At 34.7% G+C, this 22,900-nt stretch overlaps 1 protein-coding gene across 3 annotated transcripts in view; it reads left to right on the top strand.

The window, feature by feature from the left end:
- Positions 1–22,662, top strand: part of LOC120344403 (uncharacterized) — a 56,639-nt gene extending 33,977 nt beyond the window's left edge. For 2 of the 3 annotated variants that reach the window (XM_078112356.1, XM_078112358.1), the window contains 7 exons: positions 15,789–15,883; positions 16,438–17,011; positions 18,402–18,530; positions 18,906–19,172; positions 19,539–19,622; positions 20,184–20,308; positions 21,128–22,662. In XM_078112356.1, coding sequence (XP_077968482.1) covers positions 15,789–15,883; positions 16,438–17,011; positions 18,402–18,530; positions 18,906–19,172; positions 19,539–19,622; positions 20,184–20,308; positions 21,128–21,321 — 1,468 coding nt within the window. In that variant the 3' untranslated portion in view covers positions 21,322–22,662. The remainder of the gene's footprint in view (positions 1–15,788; positions 15,884–16,437; positions 17,012–18,401; positions 18,531–18,905; positions 19,173–19,538; positions 19,623–20,183; positions 20,309–21,127) is intronic. The other variant, XM_078112357.1, reaches the window with a different exon arrangement.
- The last annotated feature ends 238 nt before the right edge of the window (positions 22,663–22,900 follow it).

Genomic DNA, 22,900 nt, shown 5'->3' with positions numbered 1-22,900 from the left:
GAGAATTGTCTTTAAACCTTATAAACCGACTTTAACTTACTTGCGAAGGCGTTATCGTAATGCGGCATTACTAACATGAAACCAAATGATAGCAAGTTTTTTTCACACCACTGTTGATATTGAAAGATTACAATTTTCCAACAAACGATAATATTATCGAAATTGCTGTAACATTTCGTCTTATAAGACGTATAGCTGCGTTCCGCAATGACAAATGTTTGGTGACCGTACATTTGAACCCACGTACATTTGAACCATGTACATTCGAACCCATGTTTATATCCGCGGGTGCTAAAACTCATGGGTTGGGGTTAGTATGGGTTCAAATATCCGTAAAACAATTTTCCTATAAACGATATTATTATCGAAATTGCTGTAACATTACGTCTTATAAGACGTATAGCTGCGTTCCGTAATGACAAATGTTTGACAGGCGCCATTGAGTATAGGGAACGGGTACTTTCTACCGTCGCGACATGGCATGCGGCGTATTTCCGTGTCGGACGCTTTTGAATTTTTTGAAAAATTATATTTAGCTAGAAATACTCATTCTTAAGCATGCCCCAAATATGATCCTTCCTCAGTTATGGATAAATAATTCTTGGCGGGTTTTGTGTATACGTCTGTAAATCACACAATCAAACCAGACACCATATCATCTAAAAGTGTATGTATTCACATCAGTCGACTCGTGTACATATTTACCGCAAAACATACTGATCAAATCAGTCGAATTCAGCCTTAATGTTTATGCCCATGTTGAATTGAACCGTAACAATAAAGGTCTTGAAATATTTCGAGCATGATGTCTCGGCTAATGAAAGCGTCTGCGTCGGGAATGGAAATCATAATATGTTTGATTTGAAAATTATAGAAATTAACCATTACCCTTTTCTATGTTTAGTCCCTATCTTTTAAAAATCTCTAAAGAATTCGCTTTTTGGGGAAAATCCATTCTACTCCAAAATCACGGGCAAAAAGTCTAGAAGGGGGATTCATGCCATGCGAAGACGGCATTTTGCGATTAACTTAATTTAATTTTGAGGAGCTTGGTCTCCATATGCCGTTACTTCAAGTACGCACATTCCTTCGACCGTCTAGTGTTGTAATATACACCCGTCGGTATGCTCAATGGGAAGCGGCGGAAACGGGCAACGAGATATTTAAAGGCAAAAACCCCAAAAGTGAATAAGTTAAAGTGTTATCAATAAAGGAACAAGCGGTTTTGTAATTTCAAATTCACAACGCGGTTTTAAACGGTTGGTAGTGAATTTAAAATCTTTAATTTGTCTTTGTTATGTTAGTTTTCGAAGGTAAATAAACTAATCAAACATAAAAATATTTTCTCATATAGCGATTAAATCCGAATATAAGTTATTCATGTATTCAGAGATTACAAACATTCCAATACGGATTTAAAAATGCTGTAAAAGAACTTGTTCGATAAATTCTGTTTTAAGACAATCCGGCGGCCCAACTACACAATTTGCTCGAGCACCAAAGACATGCCAGGTTTGGAACATACTAAAAACTCAAAGAATAATGTATCAAATTGTTGTCTATTGTGAAGGCATAACGACAATCTCGCACAAATTTTAGTTAACATACTGCATATTTATAACAGTATTTCCATCGTAAAAACATTAGGTTTGGGGACAAAAATAAGAAACGTTTGTGGATTATATTTGCCATGTCTGTACCTGGCAAGAAATGAACTACAAAGATCGGCCATGTTTGATGAGGATTTGGTATTCATATGTAAATACGCGATTAAATACAAAGAAACTTTTGACTTAATAAAACTCACTGTTTCAAAACGTGTGAAACAAATTAATTTTGTACAAATTATGGCCGTTTTCAAGTTATTCAGACACAAAATTTCACTTCCGTGAAGGTTTCAAAATTTGGTCTCCTTTTTTGTTCATTTGCCTTCAATAAACAATTGTTTACCGCAATTGGACAAAAAAAAAACTTTTTAAAACTGTAGAATGCCTGTAAATTTCAAACATTTGTTTTGTAAAAGTAAAGGCTTAAAGACGCCGACAGGCAAATAGCAACTGTCCTCGCTATAGCTTAAAATAAATAAAGTTATTTTACATTGTCGTTGTCATAATTTACCTTTCCTTAAACACACAATGGACGATTGTGATGCCATAATACTCGAGAGGACTTTGTATAAAAACAGTTGATTTAGGAAGCTTGCTGGCACGAATACGGCAGTGAGATCTTCAGTTATGCTTTCTGAAAGAGATGAAATAATTTAGCTTCTAATTAGCCGGTGATGGATATTGATAGTGACTGCTGTGTGTTTATAACAGTACTGACCGATTTTTTGTGATTGTTGAAAAGTTTGTAGCGGGGGCCAGAACTCACTCAGTCAGGGAATATAAAAACAAAATGAATTTCAAAAATGCGAGTGATGGAATTGTGTGTTAGGCTTTTAAAAACCTTTCTTCATTTCTGAACAAAACTATCGGTAGCTGCAGCCAGTTATTCAAACATTGCAGTCTGATAATCAAAATAAAATCAACCCCAATTGATAGATGCTCGTTAACGGTTGGCCTAAACAAGATTGTCTTTATAGACAAAATACAAAATGATTTTCTAAAAGACGAGTGATGGAATTGTGTATTATAGGCTTTAAAAAACCTTCATTGTCAGTTTCTTTATTTGTAGGCAAAACTGTTGGTAGGTGCGGCCAATTATACAGACATTACAGTCTTATAATCCAAATAAAATTAACCTCAATTGATAGATCCTCATTAACTATTGGCCCGAACAAGATTGTCTTTATAGACAAAATACAAAATGATTTTCTAAAAGACGAGTGATGGAATTGTGTATTATAGGCTTTAAAAAACCTTCATTGTCAGTTTCTTTATTTGTAGGCAAAACTGTTGGTAGGTGCGGCCAATTATACAGACATTACAGTCTTATAATTCAAATAAAACTAACCTCAATTGATAGATCCTCATTAACTATTGGCCCGAACAAGATTGTCTTTATAGACAAAATACAAAATGATTTTTTTTAAAATGCGAGTGATGGAATTGTGTATTATAGGTTTTCAAAAACCTTCATTGTCAGTTTCTTTATTTCTAAGCAAAACTGTTGTTAAGTGCGGTCAATTATACAGACATTGCAGTCCGATAAACAAAATAAAATCAACCCCAATTGATAGAAGCTCGTTAACTGTTGGCCTGAACAAGATTGTCCTTGTAGACATCTCAGATGTCTCAAATGTCGGTAAAATAAATAACGTTTGCTTTCAACGGTTCAACTTGATTTTGTTTTTATTATGGAACCAAGAATTCTATATTCATTCGGTTTGTGTGTCTCAAGGCATATAGTCTGTTCTTTCTTTAGTTTCTTGAAGTCCAAACTTTAAATCAGGGTTGTACAACCTGCGGCCCGCGGTCCAAATGCGGCTCACATGAAAAAATGTGCGGCCGTGGAGAAGTGCCAATTTGAATGATGTGCGGTTCGCGAGACGAGTTTTTAATTTAGTTTGATTTAGCACGTGTGAGTAACTCCAATTAGCGTTGCAAAGCGAACAACGCCTGTCATAAGATCAATGATCAAATTTTTTGTGCCTGCAACTACCAGAAAGTCTATGTTAAATAAAGATGTGGCCTGGTGATTTCACTCAGTCATTTGTACCTAACCCTCCTGTATTAAAGTTTTATTACGTTTATTTATTATCACACCCCGTACTTTAATTATTACGCGAAAGCCGGGAACGAACTCGACCCTTTGTAGCACACTGTGGACTAAGATAAGTCAGATCGTCTGACGTCACAATCACAAAATTACCTGTCCTTCAAAGCCAGTTTCTCAGTGTATGTTCAGGCTGTAATGTTTATAGCAAATTTCATTGTACAAAAAAGTTATTACCTTCGATGCATCAGTTAACTCTAATATAGTCAGTGCTTAGCTTATCCTAGTTGACATGACAGATATAAGGTTGAACCAAGTCTCCCGTCTCTCCGTGAACATTCTAGAACTGGCATGAGCAAACTACGACCCGCGAGCTAAATCAGGTCCGTTAGGTAATTCAATCTGGTCGGCTTGATGCTGCCATAACCAAACTAAAACCAATTTTATTGATTTAGCTTAAAATAGCTCAAGAAATTTTTACGATTGCGATTAAACTTAGTTTGGGCACGAGGTTCATTGTTTTCCACTTTTGCTTTTGTAACACTGTAAACATTGTTCATAAAATGTATTTTTTACGTCACGCTCAAATGACCCGCCTGTCTAGATGGGCACAATTTTTGGAGCTCCAGAAGTATGTGCACCAAGATGACACACAACCTAAATATAGTATGTGTACCAGATTAGGGTTTGGGTTGTACACCATCATGGTGCACATACTTCAGGAGCGCCAAATTTTTGACCCCAGGTACAAGACCCTTGCCCACGTTCTGGAATCTGTGTGTTCCAATCAAAACGCTCTCTATATCTAAAAGACTGCTTAGCTATAGCTTTGTTCTTGGTGAAAATTCAAAACAAAAACCATACAAATCTGGGTACTCCCGAAGTATGTGAACCAAGATGGCGGACACCGGTACGTAGTATGTGTACCAGGTTACGGTGAGGCCATAATTTCAGGTACAAATACTATGGGAGTCACTTGGCTAGCCCCCGAACTCACAATAGAACTAAAATAAGGAAAATTGGAATAAAACTATGGCCTAACCCTAACCTGATACACATACTACGTTGCGGTGTCCGCCACCTTGGTACGCGTAGGGATGGCGGAATCGAGTCCGGATTCGATTACAGAATCGATTATTCGCGGAATCGATTCTCGAGTTTGAAACTTGGATTGCAAACAATGTGTAACGTTTTGTGGCAATTTCTTCACATATATATATGTACAAACTACTTCACTGCTATGTTGAGTTGCTACGACACCGCAAACTTCACTATATATAATATATATATTATAAATATCGCTAGTAGGCTTTAACGTTTATTTATTTTAAAAATCTCTGTGGGTTCTGAGGGATCTCTGTGGGTTCTACTTAGTTTCGGCCTTCTTGTCGGTCCAGAATTTGAACATCGCTGCCTTGCTTGATTTCATATGGTATTGCTTGGGTGGGTATATTTTTTCGGTAATATGTCGAGGAATCGAGATTCGGAATCGAGAATCGGAATCGAAAATTTAGGAATCGGATAAGAATCGAATACTTGTAAGTACTCATACTTGGCATCCTTAGGTACGCGTACTTCGGGAGTACCCAAATATCCATCACCAAGTATTGTTTGACATAATTTGCTTTATTGCTAAATATGGCGAGCAAACACATAAAATTCAATCAAGGTTTTATTTCACAAATAAAATCCCGCATTCCATCGCATGAGAAGTTATAACCTCAACAAATTGGATTACGATATGTCGTTCACGTCAACACATATTTGAAGACACAAGTCAAATTCCTGATTAAAAAAACGGCTATTTTTAAACGAATTTCGATGTATTTAACAAAAATTCCAAGCATTTTATAAGCCAAGAACTACAATTCTAAAATTCGATTTTAGCATTTCATTAAACCGTGATATGCAATTTAATTTTACATTTTCTTCAACAGTAATAAAATGACAGAAAATTAATTTTTTTATGATATTCATGAATAGCCTCTGGATATGTGTTGCGATACATCATTCAATTGCAGGGAGAAATGAGGAGATTATTGTTACAGTCAAAATAAAATAGTAAAATTAATCAGATTTGTGTGTTATTTCAACCTTCGCTATTTAGTAAAAGCACTTGTAAACGTTTGAATCGTAGCAGAAGGGCCAAATATGCCCCAGGTTTTATATAACACACGTAGGTCGAGATGTATTCTTTTACATAGAAAATTGGGTTGAATATACGAATTTTTTAGCAGTGTCGCGCATCTGATCACGTGAAATTTGAGAAGCAAACTATGTCGAAATAATATCATATATTATTGCTTGGGGACTTTGTTTGGTAATATACAGGTTCAGGTAATTCCGCATTTGCTGAATCTTGTCAGATTATTGGAATAGAATTACGGTTTTCAAGATAAGAGCCATTATATATGATGGATCGTAGAAGTTTTTTTTATGTAATATCAATATTTTTAACACAATGATTTACAGACAGAAATTTTATTATTGCCATTATTTGAACGGAGTTTTCAGGTTAATTAAGTTAAGGAAAAGGGGGTTATTGTTATCACATAATACGTAATAATGAGGAGTGTTAGCAAATAATGAGTTTTTTGTTTCAGTAGGTGAAGGTATTTTGTTGCAGAGATTTATTTTTCGTCAGAAGAATTCGCGTTTTCATGAGAATAAACCCACTAAGGGGTGATATCCGCATTATAACCAGGGTGAAGTCAGAACTTGGCCTGTTTTCACTAGTATCGTATATCCTAACTCCGGGAGTCGAAAATCGAATTCTCCGGAGTCGGTGGTCGGAAGTTCAGACTTTCCATTATCATAAAGAAGTCAAAATTTTCTACAGATGCTCAAAAAGCATTAGATTTACGATACATTTTCTGGCATATGTTAAAGAAGGCTTTACATGCGCCAAAGTTCCCGTTATTGAATTTTTTTTCTAGTTTCGATCCGAAGTTTGACTCAAAGTTTATTATAAACGAAAATCGAAGTAAGAATTATTTCTGATCCGCAGTCGGGGTTAAAATTTCAACACGGAGGTCGGGGTCGAGAGTCGAAGTCAAAATCATTCTTGACCCGGGGTCGAGGTTGAAATCATTCAACCGGAAATCGATTGTAAATTTTGCCCTGTTCCATAGCTCTGGTTATAACATACTCTGTATATTGTGGAACATCCGCATTTGCGACGTATTAGTAAAAAATGTGATTGCTGCAGGCCTGCAGCTATACATTAACCCAGTTTTTCGGTTAACCAGAAAATCTGCTTTTGTTCCTCTTCCTCGCCCATATTTTTAGTTTTCAACCCCGGACAACGAGAACCTGTCTTCATCGAAAGGAGTTTGATCAATATTTATATTTATTCAATCGGACCTGGTATTGGCGACCCCCTCCGTGCACGCTATCTCTTTTATCTCTGAGAAGTCCATTCAAAAACTTTGTGTCATTTATTTACACTAGAAGGCGTGACCCTTGATGACCTTTGAGGATCTGTATTCACATGATGAAGATAAATATTTGTATCCTAAAAGTTTTTGTATCTTTCGTGACTTGATGGGCCTGAAAGTTTTGAATTTAACCAAGCTATCTATCTTACAGCGACCGGTGATATATGTTCTCATGTCCGGTAATATGTAACAAAAAAATAGAAAAAATACGAAGTTTTTAAGTTGATCGCTTTTCAAATTGTTGTTGTTACTGCTGTTGTTAGGATGGTTTTGTAGAAAAAAATCGTTTTCCAGCAAGCTTGATTCTCACCTAATATTACCGTACCGGTACAGGTTTGCGATCTTCGTATTGGTATATTCGAGCATTGCATTCTTGTTCTGATTCTATCATATTTCAATAATATTCCATAGTCGTAGTTCAATCATATTCATATAGTTCGGTTTCAGATAAAAAGTGCATAGCTAATGTGTTACCGCACCGTCCTTGAATCGCGATCGTCGTGTTCATATACTTGATGATGCCTTTTGTTTCGGGTATGTATTGTTGTTACCAACGGACAAATCTAGCCATATTGTTCTAGTTCATTTTATTCTTAAGATAATCGAAGCAGGTTGTAATCCGTCAGCACAAACGGATCGGACGTACCCAGATTCGTGCCCGTATATTGGGCATTGCTTTCGTGTTTTGGTATGCACTGGTGTTACTGATGGACAAGTCCTATCATACTGTTCTAGTTTATCAGTAAGATAAGCGTAGCAGGTTCTAATCCGTGTATGCAAACACATTGAACGTACTACTCGCCTGTTTCCGGTGAGGTTGGATTCAATGTCTTCCCCTAACACCTTGATGATGTTGATCAAATACAGTCGCTACCTGTCTATATTTATCTTTGTTTGTTTATTTTATGCGTTAATTTGCGTCCACAACTACCAAGTCGGTGTGAAAGTTCAAATGTTGTTTTGCTTTCCCACTGTTCTTACTTTGTTAAACAAACATAAAATTGATAATTTAACGTTAGATAATGATTTTCATAGATCAGGAAGGTTGTTTCAATTTAGATTAAACGGATATTCAGAAAATAATAACTCAGACAATCAAATTATCTGTTTGTGAATCTTCTTCACTAATAGGTTTTATTTGAATAGAAATTTATAGAATATATCGAACTTGCTTATATTAAAGTAACCTACACCAAATCTCCTGAGAATTTCCATATTTCGTGTTTTTTTTGCACAAGTTTTTCCTGTCTAAAACTTACAGTAAATGTTTAATAATTAAATAATCATACTTTTCTTGAACATAAACAGTGGGGTTTCGTTCATCGCGACCGCGTCTGCGTCTTTGTCAAAACAATTTTTTCAATTTCCGTAGGTGATGATATTTCATGATATTGATATTCTGGGTATACTATTAATTTTATCTTTAAACCACATCCCGATAAAATACGAAATAATTGTCGAAACTATTTTCTTATCGAAGTCACACCGACTTTCGCACGTTTTGTTGACATGTAATATATTTTCCGCACATTTTAAGAAATTGTAACGCGCTGAAAAGGCGATCTTCGTGTCCACACGTTTGAGCATTTTTGTCTTGTTTTGTACTCCCGTGGTGTGTGTACCAGGTTAGGGTAAGTTCACAATTTTATTCCGATTTTTCCCATTTCAGTGCTATTACGAGTTCAGAGACTGTCTGTGTTAGCCAAGTGAAGATATCCCCCTGCCTTTACACAATTTGATGTAAAGTATGCGAACAAAATTAGCTACATCCATACACATACTCAATCAATAGAATCCAATCATATTTTCTCGTTCATTTACAAGATAATCAAAGCAAATTGTATTCTATGAATACAAACGCTTTGGCATGGCTATCCACCTGTTTCCGGCTAGGTTGGATTCAATATCGTTCCCTAACACCTTAAAGGAGTCAAAATCAAATACAGACGTTACCTGTCTATATTTATCTTTGTTTATTTATTTTGTTCGTTAATTTGCGTCGTCAACTACCAAAGTCGGTGTAAAAGTTCAAATGTTGTTTTGATTTCCCACTGCTCTTACTTTGTTAAACAAACATCAAGAATCGCATTTCCCATAACTCAATGATTAATCTGGAGATATGAAAAGTTGAATCAGATATAATATTAATATAATCACAAAAACAAATTCTCACATTTAATAATCGAAACTATTTCCTTATCGAACTCGGGAACTTTTATGGTAATTACCGACTTTCGCACGTTTTGTTTACATTCTATTTATTTTTCTCACTTTCTAAGTAAAAGGCCATAACTTACTGTAAGTAGCAAGTCAAGGTTATATGCAATGTGAATGGGAATATCCAATGTGAATGTAACTAGAATAATCAATTTCCAACACGACTTACAATTTTTATGTCGGTCCATTTATATCCACATGAATTTAACGGAAAGCAAAATGGTGATTTTATATTTAAAAACTACGAAGATTTTCATTCCGTATCGCGCAAATTCTTCAAATGTGAGTTGAATGAGGGCTAGGCAGATCGCAACACGACAGTGTATAGCGCAGTTTTTTCATATATTGCATTTTATCAGCATTTACAAATTTAAAATATCTCATTTACCTATTCTAGAGTCTTTGAATAATCACCCTTAATAACCAGGTTCAGTTCCGCTCCTTCCGATAATTAAATCATCTATCCTTATCTCATCTCTTATCAAACCGGGAAAATACTGCAATATTGTAACATGTACGTAATTTCGCTCCTCATTGTTTATCTCATTGTTTTTCAAATTTTCGCGCATTTTACAATTTATTTAAAAGGGAATGCCAACCATTAACATTGTATAACTGGTATTAGTTTATTGTGGTAAAACATTTCACACATGTCGATGTGCGAAACGATGCAAATTTGAAGGTATAACTATCACAATGGTCACACAGAATTAAAACGAGTGATGCCTCGATTTCATGGGTTTAAGATGATTAATCTCAGAGAGCCCAAAATAAAATGATCTTTAGTCGTGACACTTCCGTTTTCAAGATCAATTAAATTCTAATGTAATCACAATAGTGGATGAATTAAAGAACGATTTTTGTATCGACCTCAACAACATGAACAATAATTTAACAAAACGAGAGCCATATATCCACTTCTCGTAAAAAATTGTATCCATCTATAAAATCGATTTGGAGCCTAATTCCGTTTAAATCTATCTGGCTTCGACAACATTGTCTTTAAATAGAACCTTCAGTTGGAATAATAGGCATTGGACCACATATTGACAACCACGAATAGTTAGTATAGTTAATCAACAACTTATACGATATATCTGTGTTTCGTATATTCTATTTCTGTAGTATATTGCAATGATTTTTGAATATCTAGGTTGCCAACTGTTATAATTATTAAATCACAATACTGATTGTGACATCATAGATTTATCATAGGCAATCATTATGCGATCATAAACCACTAAATGCGTTGTTACATATCGTCCAAACAAGCGCCGTGCGTAAATTTTACAGTTACATTATTCCAAGCATAGCCCAACTTTGGTCCGTTATTAATCGCTGTCATTGATTTAAAATAGTTTTGTTTAATTGACAATTGCCCTAATTGTATCATATTATTAAACATCTGAGTTCATATCGCTTATTAGGACGCCCGTATGTCTAAGGTGCTATTAATTAGTAATGATGATTGAAAAAACTGCAAATTTTACTATAAACTTGATGTAAATTTATAACACGAGAACCAAAAATTGTCCATATTTTGTTTTTGAGTTTTCATTAATTGAAAATAAAAATATTCCTAAAGTTCCATAATATTAAACTAATGGGACATGACCTTAGAAATAGAGAGGGCACCCTGACTTTCATATTCTAAGTGGCTTCAATGAAGAACGCGACCAGGTTGCGAGTTAAAAATTGGACATTTAATTTATCGCGATACCTTTAAAGATACTATAATGGGTATATCGGAAACAGCGATAATAATTTGTTTTTAATATTGATATCATTATCTTGTTACCGGGAAAATGCTATACTTTGTTCAATTGGAGTAATTATTATAGAGAAGTGTCTAAATGGGCCTTCAATTTCTTGTTAACTATGATGAAATACCACAATGTATACTGCAATGACCATATATGGTGTTGGAAAGTGGATGTTTCATTATAATATACATAATGGCGATAATGATATATAAATGATCAAATTGCAGTGGTGTGTGTTATCTATTTTGTTTATTGCTTTGATGGTTTCAACTTTGTGAAATTAGGACTTGAATGGCGTGAAATTTAAAAATGGAAAATGACGAAATTGGAACTTTTTTTGGGCTGTAAAGCATCTACGAAACGATGTTTACTATTTAATGAATACTTATGATAAACTGTTTTCTGAAATAATGAGCGAAATTAGTTTTAATGTCAGTCAGTTTATTCGTTTTTATATTTAGCAGAGTTAATTAGCACAGTGACAAAACACATCAAAATACTTTTGTCGATTTTTACCGACTTTTTAAGTTTTCTTTTCTGTTGACGCAATTCGCTGCTAGACAAAATATCTTTACGTTGAACTAGGAAATTGGTTTTGTTTTCTTTTGAACTTGTGCTGTCGTATTTGAAATAGAAATTTAAAAACAGTGAAAAGTTAGCGCAACTTTATTTAGTTTTTAAAAGTGTGCGTCATCCTATGATATTGGGTTACGATATACTGGTTACGGCTAATGACTTTGTTGTGCTGAAAAGGGTGTTTAGTTTCTCAGTGAAACAAGCTTACGTCATTGCCCAGACGATGGGAAAGTGATTTTGAATCTTAGAAAAGCGCTTTTCACGAATAGAAATGTTTTTGGTCAATTTCAATTCTCAATTTATATTCTCGTAAATCGCGAAATTTGATATGATATTAGCATTTATTTGGTTAGATATATTGTCGCCGATACTGGTTTATCGTATTGTTTCAATGTGCGATCAAACAAAATTGTATTATATATTTTTGTGTGAATAACATCATTTTGAAATGCCAATAAGTTTATAAATGAATATGCAAATCGGTAGATAACTACAATTTTATTGCCTGGCAATAATTTATTGCTAATATTTATTTGTAGGTCATTCCATAGTAACTACAGAGTTCGCAAATAACATAGCTTCAAACTTGTTGTTTTTCGTCACCAGTTCTGCTCATCAGAGTGTTTTGTGTTTATTTACCCTTCTGCTAGGGAGACTTGACGATCTCCTTTACCCAGTATTAAACAGGGAGCATCTCATGAGTTACCATGGGATCCTCATTTACCCGATAAAAAGAGATGATTCACAAAAAAATATCATTAAATTTGTCAAAGTTGTCATAAAAAATATTTTACGTATAGTATAGTAAAATTGCCAATATATGTGAGAAAATATACACATTACCCTAGTTTAGGGGTTTTGTAAGTACTATGGTAAGATGAATAAAAGGCTTGTAGAAGCCTAAGGTTCTGATCGCTCAAGGTTAGATTAAGTTATTTAAATACGGTTTATGACGTTTGACAATGATCCCATCAATATTAGACCCATTACTATTAATGAAATGAACGTATTGTCTGTGTAAAAATGATTATCTTTGCCTAAACGCCCGTTTGTGGTGGATGCGTTATTCCGTTCGGTCAAGGCAAGGGCCTGCCATGTATTTGTAAAATATTTGCATCCGAAAGTTGTCCGCCTGCCTATGGTGACACATTTCTGTGTGATAGTGTTCATCTTCGACTCATTCAATGAATGTTTTAACAAGATGTCCTCCTGTTTGATCCATTGTCCTGAAACCACAATGAGAACTATTTGATGTTTTAACACAAGAAAAATGACGCACTGTATTTTATATCTTTGAAATGACAGGAAACGTTACGAATGATCGCAAATAAACTCCTCATTGGAGTGTCTTTGTTGGAGGTCCAGTTTCGCGTCGAAGATAACTTCAAATGACCCGATAAAATAGATTGTACATTCTAAATGTCCATTGCTGTAATATCGTTCTGATAAGTCTGTTATTGGAGAACAAATGTTTATCGTTTTCTCCTGGGTGAGATAATTCTAGTTTAAGTGTTGATTTTGAAGACTTAATCAAGCCATGGTAGAATAGATGGGTGTGCTGTCAATTATGCTAAAATACAATATCATACAACCAGCTGTCTAAAATTGTTTTTTGTTTGTTTTATAATTGAAATCTATTATAAACTTTTATCAACTTCTATGTCCATCCTGCGTTTGTCGCGGAAAAGCACGGCCCTGTGGTGTATATTGGCGCGCTATTCCGGGTTGGAATAAGTTAATTTTTAGAATATAACTATGGATTTTAATGTTATTCAACCCTTTCGTATTAATAGTATGTAAATTCAATGAATAGTTCAATTGACATTTCTCGCAAACAGATTTAAATGAGCCTACATAGTCTCCATTACTTTCGCAAACCATATGCACACGCTGTGTTAAATATTTTTCTATTACGTACTTTGAGAATTCGACTTGTATCTGTTACAATATTTATTGACTTTAATGGGATATGACGCATACAAAGAGTATTATATTACCACGAAGTAGCAGGAAATGTTACAAATGAATCAAATACCTGTAAATAGAAACATTCTTTGGGTCAATTCGAAAATAAATTGAATATTTGGCATCACGAGAATTGACCAGTGTGGGTCTAGTCCTACATTAATTTAAGAATTTCGACTATTCTGCCCGCGCAAATATATTTCACAGATAAGGAATTAATATTTCCTTCCACTATTAGCAAATTTTAAATCCATTCATCGGCCTCAATGGTGTGATGTACTTACTTTTTCCAGCATCGATGTACAATTTACATTTCCGTCTAAACTTGTTAAAATGTATTATTATTATTTTGAGGAGCGTATAGCATGAAACCAGTCTTGACATTCGATCGCCTTGTGTTCCAAAGTTTGTCTGAATCACCAATTAACATAATATATTCATGGTCTAAAAATGCGGAATTCTGGTATTTACTTACTTTTCGATCAAATTTCAGTGACAGTGGGAAATATTGTTTTTCTATCTTTGAATAGAATTGTAAAAATAGTTTGAAGTTGTTGCGGGAGAAAAATTGATTCACTTCCCAAAGAAAAGACGAGTGCTTTTATACCTATATGGGTGGTGTTATTGATCGCACTCTTGGCCTGAGTATAGTAAGGGAACATTGAAATGGGTTGGCTTCATGCCCACCGGAAAAACTTCCGAACAATTTGAAAACTAGGGTCAGTTTAGTTTATGGTCTTGCTCCCCAAAAAGGGTATATAACTCAAAAATGGACCAATTTCACAAGTTATCGGCAATCTTATCCATCACTTCAAATCACAGAATATTTCGCGGAACTGAGTGCTGTTATTTCGGATGTGTTTTCTGGTTTAACTAAATTGATGGACATTCGCGGAGAATTTTCGTGATTACGCCATAATTATATCTTCCCATTAATTAAAGAAATAAAGCACTAATGATAAGACATCTTCTGAGACATTCAAACGTGTTGCCCATTGTGGCGCGTGTGGTGATATGACGCCATTGTGACGTGATACATGTTCACATAATTATCCTTTGTGACAGAATGAATGATGTACCGACATTAGTACTATTTCGTCACAATGAACACCTAATTAGTGAGCTAAATGTCCTGCTTCGATTTACACGGCCGAGAGTTGACCTATTTTTAATTAACGTTAACGTTATATTACTTTTATTATATTATATGGCCACATGTCAAAATTTGAATGCCTTTGCTATACATGACGAGGCTAAATTGTGACGTAGAGAAACTTTGGTAAAACTTATATTATGTAGAATGGGATGCTGTTATGTCATAGTAGAGTTTATAAGTTTAGTTTTTTTCGACCAGTAAAAAAAAACTGATCTGCTTTATAACCAGCTTTACTAAACTTTCCTATGACTATGCAATAGTCTTAAGCGCACATTTATTAATTTAAATATTATTAAAATATTGATGGGTATTATTACCCGTTGCCTAATAAGTTTATTATGATAATATATATCACTGATGATTTTTATGAGCTGTTATATGTGTGTGAATTTAATATAGCATATTGATAATGGCCCATCAATCTTTTGAAATATGTTATTTCAACATTTATTATAATATTATTTCAAAATTTCACAAGTTTGAAAGTTTGTCGTTTCGTATAATTTAAGTGTTAATTTCCGACTGTTACTGATAAAAATATTTCTTTTACGCGGCTTCGTTGCTTCATCTTGTCATCGGTTATATTAAGGGGTCATCCTCTGTTTACATATCGGCGAATTTCCGTACACACGCGTCTTCGTCCGCGAAGTGGCCTTTCGGTGCGCGCTAATATTCGCACTTGTATCCCGGCGGGTTACCTTGATCCCAAAAAAGATAAGAAACAGAGGTCTGCACCTTGAAAATAATAAACAAACAAACTTATTATAACCCATTGACTACGTAAAACGACGCTCAGCACCGTTAATTAAGTAACGAAAAAGATAGCGATATCCGCCCCTCGTCTGTTACTTGTTAATACAAACGTAATAAAAGAAAAGAGAAAAACGATTATGACGTCACCCGCGAAATGATATATAAACTGGTCGCGGCACGAATTAGTCATCATAAATTGAGTTCTCTCTCATTAGTAAGTCGTTCGAAAAAGCATTTAATTTTTTTCACTATGCGTGTTTACAGCAGAGTCAGTATTTGTATGATTGAAAAGCCAGTGGAAACCACAGGAAGTTTATCGAAGTCTCAAGCAAGACTATACAAGCCCGCATTGCAGAAAGGTAAATACTCATGTTTGAAATTTAATTTCGATTCCTTTCATTTCAATAACTTGTATAACTAGTTACATTCATGCTTAATTATTGTATTATAATTATCGTTGAAAATTTTCATGATAGTAATTTTATCTATAACTTCATAAATACACATTGATTAATTACAGCGTCAAACTGAATCTTACTATATAGATAAGCGGTTATGTATAATCAAAATTAAAATACTTTCCAAGTTGATCTGTATTTTATATTGGTTTCGATTTGAGTAGTAAAGTATCTTTGTTGGCTGATTTCTCTTGGTTGTTCTCAGTGTTTCAGATTCTCTACAAGAAATGTAAATAAAAAAAATTAAATTGAAAAGTTAAAAAAAAATCATACTCTATAACATATCCTATTAACTATACTCAATTAACATATCCTCGGTAAAAACAACCGGTTTTCTTCCCACTATATAAAGGAAGATTTGTAGTATTTGTATGGTTGAAAAGACAGTGGAAACTACAGCAATCGATTTTTCTTCCTTACTATATAAAAGAGTAACGTAAATTCATTCTTTTTAGGCATCAAAGCACCATCCAAAAAGAAGGCTTTGGCCGCGGCACAGAAGAGTCGGGCTTTTGCTATGCGAGCAAAGCCACACTGGCAAAGACATTCGTACGCTGAATCCTCAACAAGTCCGTATATACTCGGAGGAGTGAACTCAGAACCAACACTCCCGAGTTCGAATCTCGTCTCACACTTCGTTTCTACGCAAAACATTTCTACATATTATGACGGCATAGAGCAAAGAACCGTCACGCCTCACGAGATTTTAACTTCGAAACGAGAAGAATTCTTCAACGCTTTTAAAAATACGAATAACAGAAACTCAGAACATTTTGGCGGTTCGGTTAGACATTTGCCTGTGAGTTCAAACGAGTTCGTTAATGACGTCATACACGAAGTCAGCGAAATAGATTCTCCGGTAAAAGCCGAGCAAGCAAAAATCGCAAATTTAGAGGAATCATCACTAACAACAACTAAAGAGACGCATCAGGTTCAACGACAGCCCTCTGAAACGTCATCAACAGACAGCAGTACTCATTATTCGAGCCAGAATTCTTCTGTTTATACGGGGTCGACGTGGTCACTCAGGTTGGTATTGTATTGTTTATATATATATAATATAGGGTATCCATAAAATCTTGACGGATTTTAAAATTGCAAAGGAAATTTATTGATACCATATATTGTTTTGGCCCTCACGGATGTATTATTAAATGAAGTAAAAATAAACAATAACCAATTAAAAACAATAAACCTGGTTTTAAGATATGACGAGAACTGACTTCATACCAAAATTGAAATTGTAAAGAGACTTTACGGACACTCTGTATATTTATTCTATTGAGTATCTATATCAGATTGTAACAAATTATTGGTTTGATTATCATCGTAAAGTTATGTCTAATATCTCTTATTGCTGCCGCGTAACTACAGTCAAATAGTGCGTCTCTTGTCAGAACGACAATTCCATCAACGAATTAATGTTGTAACTAGCATTTGAGTATATCCAAACAGTTGACCGTAGAATTGAAGTCAAAGAATGGGCCTTTCAGTGTGCAGATGTTTGAACAAATATTATTTTTGTTACAACAAAAACGACATGTCAAAACAAACCCATCTTGACGTTTTGAAAACATTTCTGGCGTTTCATGTAATTACTTGATTTAATTTTCCCAACTTTCTCGTTCATTGGAGCAGATCGAGTTTTGTAGTAAACACTGATGACGTAAGCAGTTGTGAGTTGGAATGATTTCACCCCAAACAGCTGTATTTAGACAGAAATTCAAAAATGACCTTATTTAGACTGTCTCTGCCGTGAATTTTGACTATAACGATGATAAATTTTGCTCTCGTTCGCAGTTAATTAATGACAGAATTGCGATTTTTTCTGTTTCAGAAAAAAATTATCTGATTGTAAAGATCGTCCTGAAAATGAATTCGATTAGATGGACCTATTGATAATTGGCTTATTTTTAGTAAATATTACGTCGAGATTAAATTACCCAATTACCACCCTAATTAAGCAAATATGAAACATTGTAAAATTTCTCGCACACTTGTAGAGATAACCTGTCAAGTCTAGTTGTTTTTGTTTTGTTTATCGACTTGGTATATTCATTCATGACGTCTTTATAGTTTATACATCCTGCTGAGTTCCACTTGAAGCAACGCCAGTAATAACGAAAAGCTTCTATTTTAATCGCGATGAACGTTATATCGAGTCTGTACCCTAGCTAATTGGACGAAAACAGTTAAACGAAACAAACAATAACGAATGGCTGGCGAAGTTCCCATACGCATTTACAGCTTGCAATAGTGTGAAAAACCATATAGGAAAAAAATCATAGAGAATACGGTCGTATAAACACAAGTCAAACTTTGAGCAAGCGCTAAGCCACTTAAAATGAAGATTGCATTCGCTATTAAATTATTTAAAATTGATTTTGTCATTCATGACAATATTTTCATTTATTTTCAGTGGAGATATGGCGTCACAAGCACGTACTCGCAAACCGTCTCTTCGTCGCAGATTGCAAGGAGCTTTCAGTTTTCAAAATATCAGGAAAGCCATCAGTATGGAAAAACTAAGTGAAGAAGAAAAAAGAAGGTACGTCGGTTCTCACATTACCTTTTCCACATTTTTCTTGAATGTTAGAAGTTAGAACTGATTATGATAACTTACTTTAAACGTTGCACGAGCTTATAGCATTCGCTGTCTCAAATTTGTGGGAATCTTCTCATATATGTGGACATTGAAACGCAATCAAGGGTTAATCGGCCTATTCAGTACCTTCGTGCACAACTGATACAAGTTTTGCGAACGCTTCAAATTTATATACAGACATTCATTAGGGCAATGGATAAAAAAACACTGGATATACCTATTCAATTTAAATTTAACCATGTTACTAGTAACATACATTTAAATTAGTAGGTTTTTTGAGTTTACAAAATTTAAAATTTTTAATTTTTTGTCTCATAGATCAATGAGCCATCATTACCTCAATGAATCTGGCAACCATGATCTAAACAGCCGTCCTAGAAGCTCCACATTGCAGGATAAGACTTCATCAGCAAACGTACCAGGAGAACAACCTCTAAGAAAAGCCGGTTCCATTTCGTCTATTATCTCGTCTGTGCGTATGCGCAAACGTAGATCACGAATGCGAGCTGATAACAAGAATCGTTATACCATCGCCGACCCAGAAAACTTTGCAAAGAATATGGATGAAGCACCAGGAACAAAAAGGTTTGTATATTAAAAGAATCCAAATGGTTCAAATTGTGAATAGAATTCAATATGGATACCACATGGTATAACAGCATTTAGGCTTCAAACTTCTGATTATGCAATGGCAAATGATGCAACGTCAACAAGGCGGGAGTTCCCGAAGTATGTGCACCAAGATGGCGCACAAATTTAACCTGGTATACATACGATGTTCAGGTTTTGCGCCATCTTGGTGCACATACTTCGGGAGTACCCTCCGTGCTTCCAAATAAAATGTTGAACTGGAAACGTATAATTCAATACATTTTATCATATCAATATCACTTCGGAATGCGTGATATTTTGCTATAAGCAAATTTTTACGATTTACACCTTTATTTCCAGATCACCATTGCGTCCATTATCAATGATATTATCAAACACGAACCGCCGTAAGTTGGACGACGTTGGAACTCCTTCTTACTTTAGGTAAGAAACTAAAATTGTAAAGAAAATGCATTTGTTGTTGTGAACAGTATCATTATTTCATTAAATTGAGTCGCATTTTAATAAAATTTCGACCGCCGTTAATTCATGCATCTGAAGCCATGAACTGGTTAGCTATTCAGATACATGATCTAGTCTAGACTGGACAAAGACTTTCCACCTGTCAAAAGCCTTCTTATCGGCTTTTTTCACTCGGGATAGATTTAGAGTCTTATCATATGATAGTCTTGATAGTTGGTAGTTTTCTTATAGTTGGTGACGGTAGTGTTCTTATATTTATTACTAGAAATTCTGACTATTTTTTTTCAGTGAATTTTTCGAAGGATTGTCTTTGACAACATTCAAAAAATTTCCATTTCCCAGAATACCAAACCATTTATGGAATTCGATTTGTTCCAATTATTATTCAATTACACCTTCCTTAATTATAACCTGATAATTCCGAGAAGTAATTACCTAAATTTAAGCAATTTTTGGCGCCTCATAAAGACTACTTGTTGGCTTTAAAATGTCAAATATTTATGAATTCCATTTCTTTTTTAGACCAATTGGCAGAGTTTTACAAATGAACCCAGCGGAGGGAACCTTACTTGTAGAAATGGTGAAACCTCCATCAGGCCCGTTCGGTTTTTATATTGCAAGAAAGAAAGAAGCAGGAGATTCAGGAAGTGAGTACATTTAGCTTTACATTCTTTAAAAATGTTTTGATGAATAAACACGCGGTATTCTGTCTCTAAAAGTCGCTCGGCTGTCGAGGCTGTTGTGTACTGTCAGTCACAATATTAGGTTCTAAATACATCTATTGAGATAATGTAAAGGATGTCCATAAAGTCTTAATTTTTTTTTAAATTGCAAAGGGAATTTATCGATGCCATATATTATTTTGGCCCTCACATATGTCTTAATCGGAGTAAAAATACTTTTAAAATTACTGATTAAAAAAACAACAAACCTGGTTAAAATATATTGAGAACTGACTTCATAACAAAATTGAAATTGTAAAGGGACTTTATGGACACCCGCATAGTAATGAATAAACACGCTGTTGGTATTCTCTCATAAATTCGCTAGGTTATCCAGGCCGTCATTCACAATATTAGGTGCTAAATATATCTATTGAAATAATGTGCTCTATATTATACCGTGAAGCATAAACTTATGTAATTAGTTTGTGGTTGTTGGTCATTAATTGGAACTATCATGCGGTACTCAACACATTCTTGGTATAATCACGGAGAACCGCAAAATCTCGCTTTTAAATCTTAGTCTTTTCACCTAACCGGATCGATAATAAATAAAATCGGCTACATAATTTCAAGCATATGGCAGCTACGTACATATCAATGGCCTTGTTTCGAAGTCCCATTAATGCTACAGTGCCAAACATATTCATTAACATGCATTCACAATTATATTCTTTTCGATTCCAACTCCCAAATTTGCTCAACATTTTAAACAAATCTCTAATCTTTGACTTTTCTTTTCAGGTGTATTCATATCCCGACTCAGCGACAGCTATCCCGACAAAATGTTTGCTGGTTTGATGCGAACAGGAGACGAAATCACAGAAATTAACGGCACAAACGTTTCAGGACTTACGTTAGATCAAGTGTATGATCTCATCCTGGACAGCGAACGCACCTTACTGAAGTTAAAGCCCGCACAAGTTCATGTTGTGTAATGAGTGCGCGATAATCAAAAATGATGTGCAAGAAGGTCCGGATATCCGGAAGTGGGTTACATTCGAGTGTGGAGGCGGCGAGGTCTGAACTTCGTTCGGCAGACGAGTGCCGGCAAAGTGATAGCCCGCGATTACTAAATCGGAAAAAATAACTTCAATTTTCTCTCAAAAAAGCAAGTGAATGATATTCGTCACAAGATGCCCTCATGTTGTAATTTACACTCTATTTAAAAATGGACTATTCTTTAAACTTATCATTCTCTTTGCAAAAGAATAATAATTAATCATTTTTTTTGCGCATTTCTCCGAAGTGATTTCGTCAGATAACAATCTGTTTATGTGAGCATACTTCGTATTACACACGTATTAAAAATTGACTTCATAATACAAAAATAAACGTCACAGTAGGAAAATATGCCGTCATAATTCTATTTGACAACTTCTGAAGTATTGTTATAATTTAATTCGAATGCACTATTTTCATTCAAGTGTCCTTTTTCTCTAGAATGAAATTGTCACTTTATTTCACTGTATACCAGTATTCGTGGTATTTGTTCTCATATTATTGCGTTACAATTGCTTTTTAATTCTTATTATGATTACATACTATTGATCTATCTGACGTCATAATGTTCTTTATAATTTCTTTCCTATTTCCATGGCGCTTTTGAACGAGTACAGTTCATTCAAGATAATGCGTTGGGCAAAGAGGTCACAGCATTGGACGTACTTTTGAGGTGCGATTTTTTCATTCGATCATTGCCTTGTATAGCACGCTAGCATCCTATATCAATTCGCCCATAGCACTCTCTTATGAGTTTTGATCACAAATGCGTGCAGTTTTTCAATTCAATTCCAGCGTTTTTATTAATATTGTTTGAAAAATTATATTTAAAGTCAATTTGCATTAATTTTATTCGGTACTCATCAGGGCGATCCCGTAGTATGTGCACCAAGATGGCGCACAATCTGATAATCATAACCTGGTACACATACTATGTTAGGTTGTGCGCCATCTTGGTGCACATACTATGGGAGAACACTCATCAGGGTGACACTATATTTTGGTCGTACTCAGGATGGCTCAAATTTAAAATTGAATTTTCTCGTAAACCGTCTCGGGATTCTTTCCCAACTATCACAATTTAAAAACTATTATGATTCTCATATCTATTGCTTATAATACAGGCTTGAACTATCTTTCTGAAATACTTCGGGATCGGATTCTACCTATGCCCGATACAGAATTTTGAATGAACTGTTTTCGACAATATCTTTGCTTGACATTAATATTTATCTTTTACTATTATTACGAATAAATTTATGACACATAATTTGAAATACTTTTTATAGTACTCCCATAGTGTGTGTACTAGTTCAGGGTTGGGCCCTAATTTTGATCTCATTTTCTTTATTTTAGTTTTATTACGAGTTTGTGGACTGTCTGTGTTAGCCAAGTGAATATACCCCCGTCAATAGGTTTCAATCCCTTTACACAACTTGATGTAAAAATAGGCGAACAACATTAGTGACCTCAATATTGGTACAAACGCTTTTGAAACACCCTTTTTATTATGGA

This window comes from Styela clava, chromosome 5, assembly GCF_964204865.1.
Source record: "Styela clava chromosome 5, kaStyClav1.hap1.2, whole genome shotgun sequence".
In the NCBI taxonomy this organism is placed as follows: domain Eukaryota; kingdom Metazoa; phylum Chordata; class Ascidiacea; order Stolidobranchia; family Styelidae; genus Styela; species Styela clava.
Note: the sequence above shows the minus strand (reverse complement) of the source record. Positions and strands in the feature narration are given on the sequence as shown.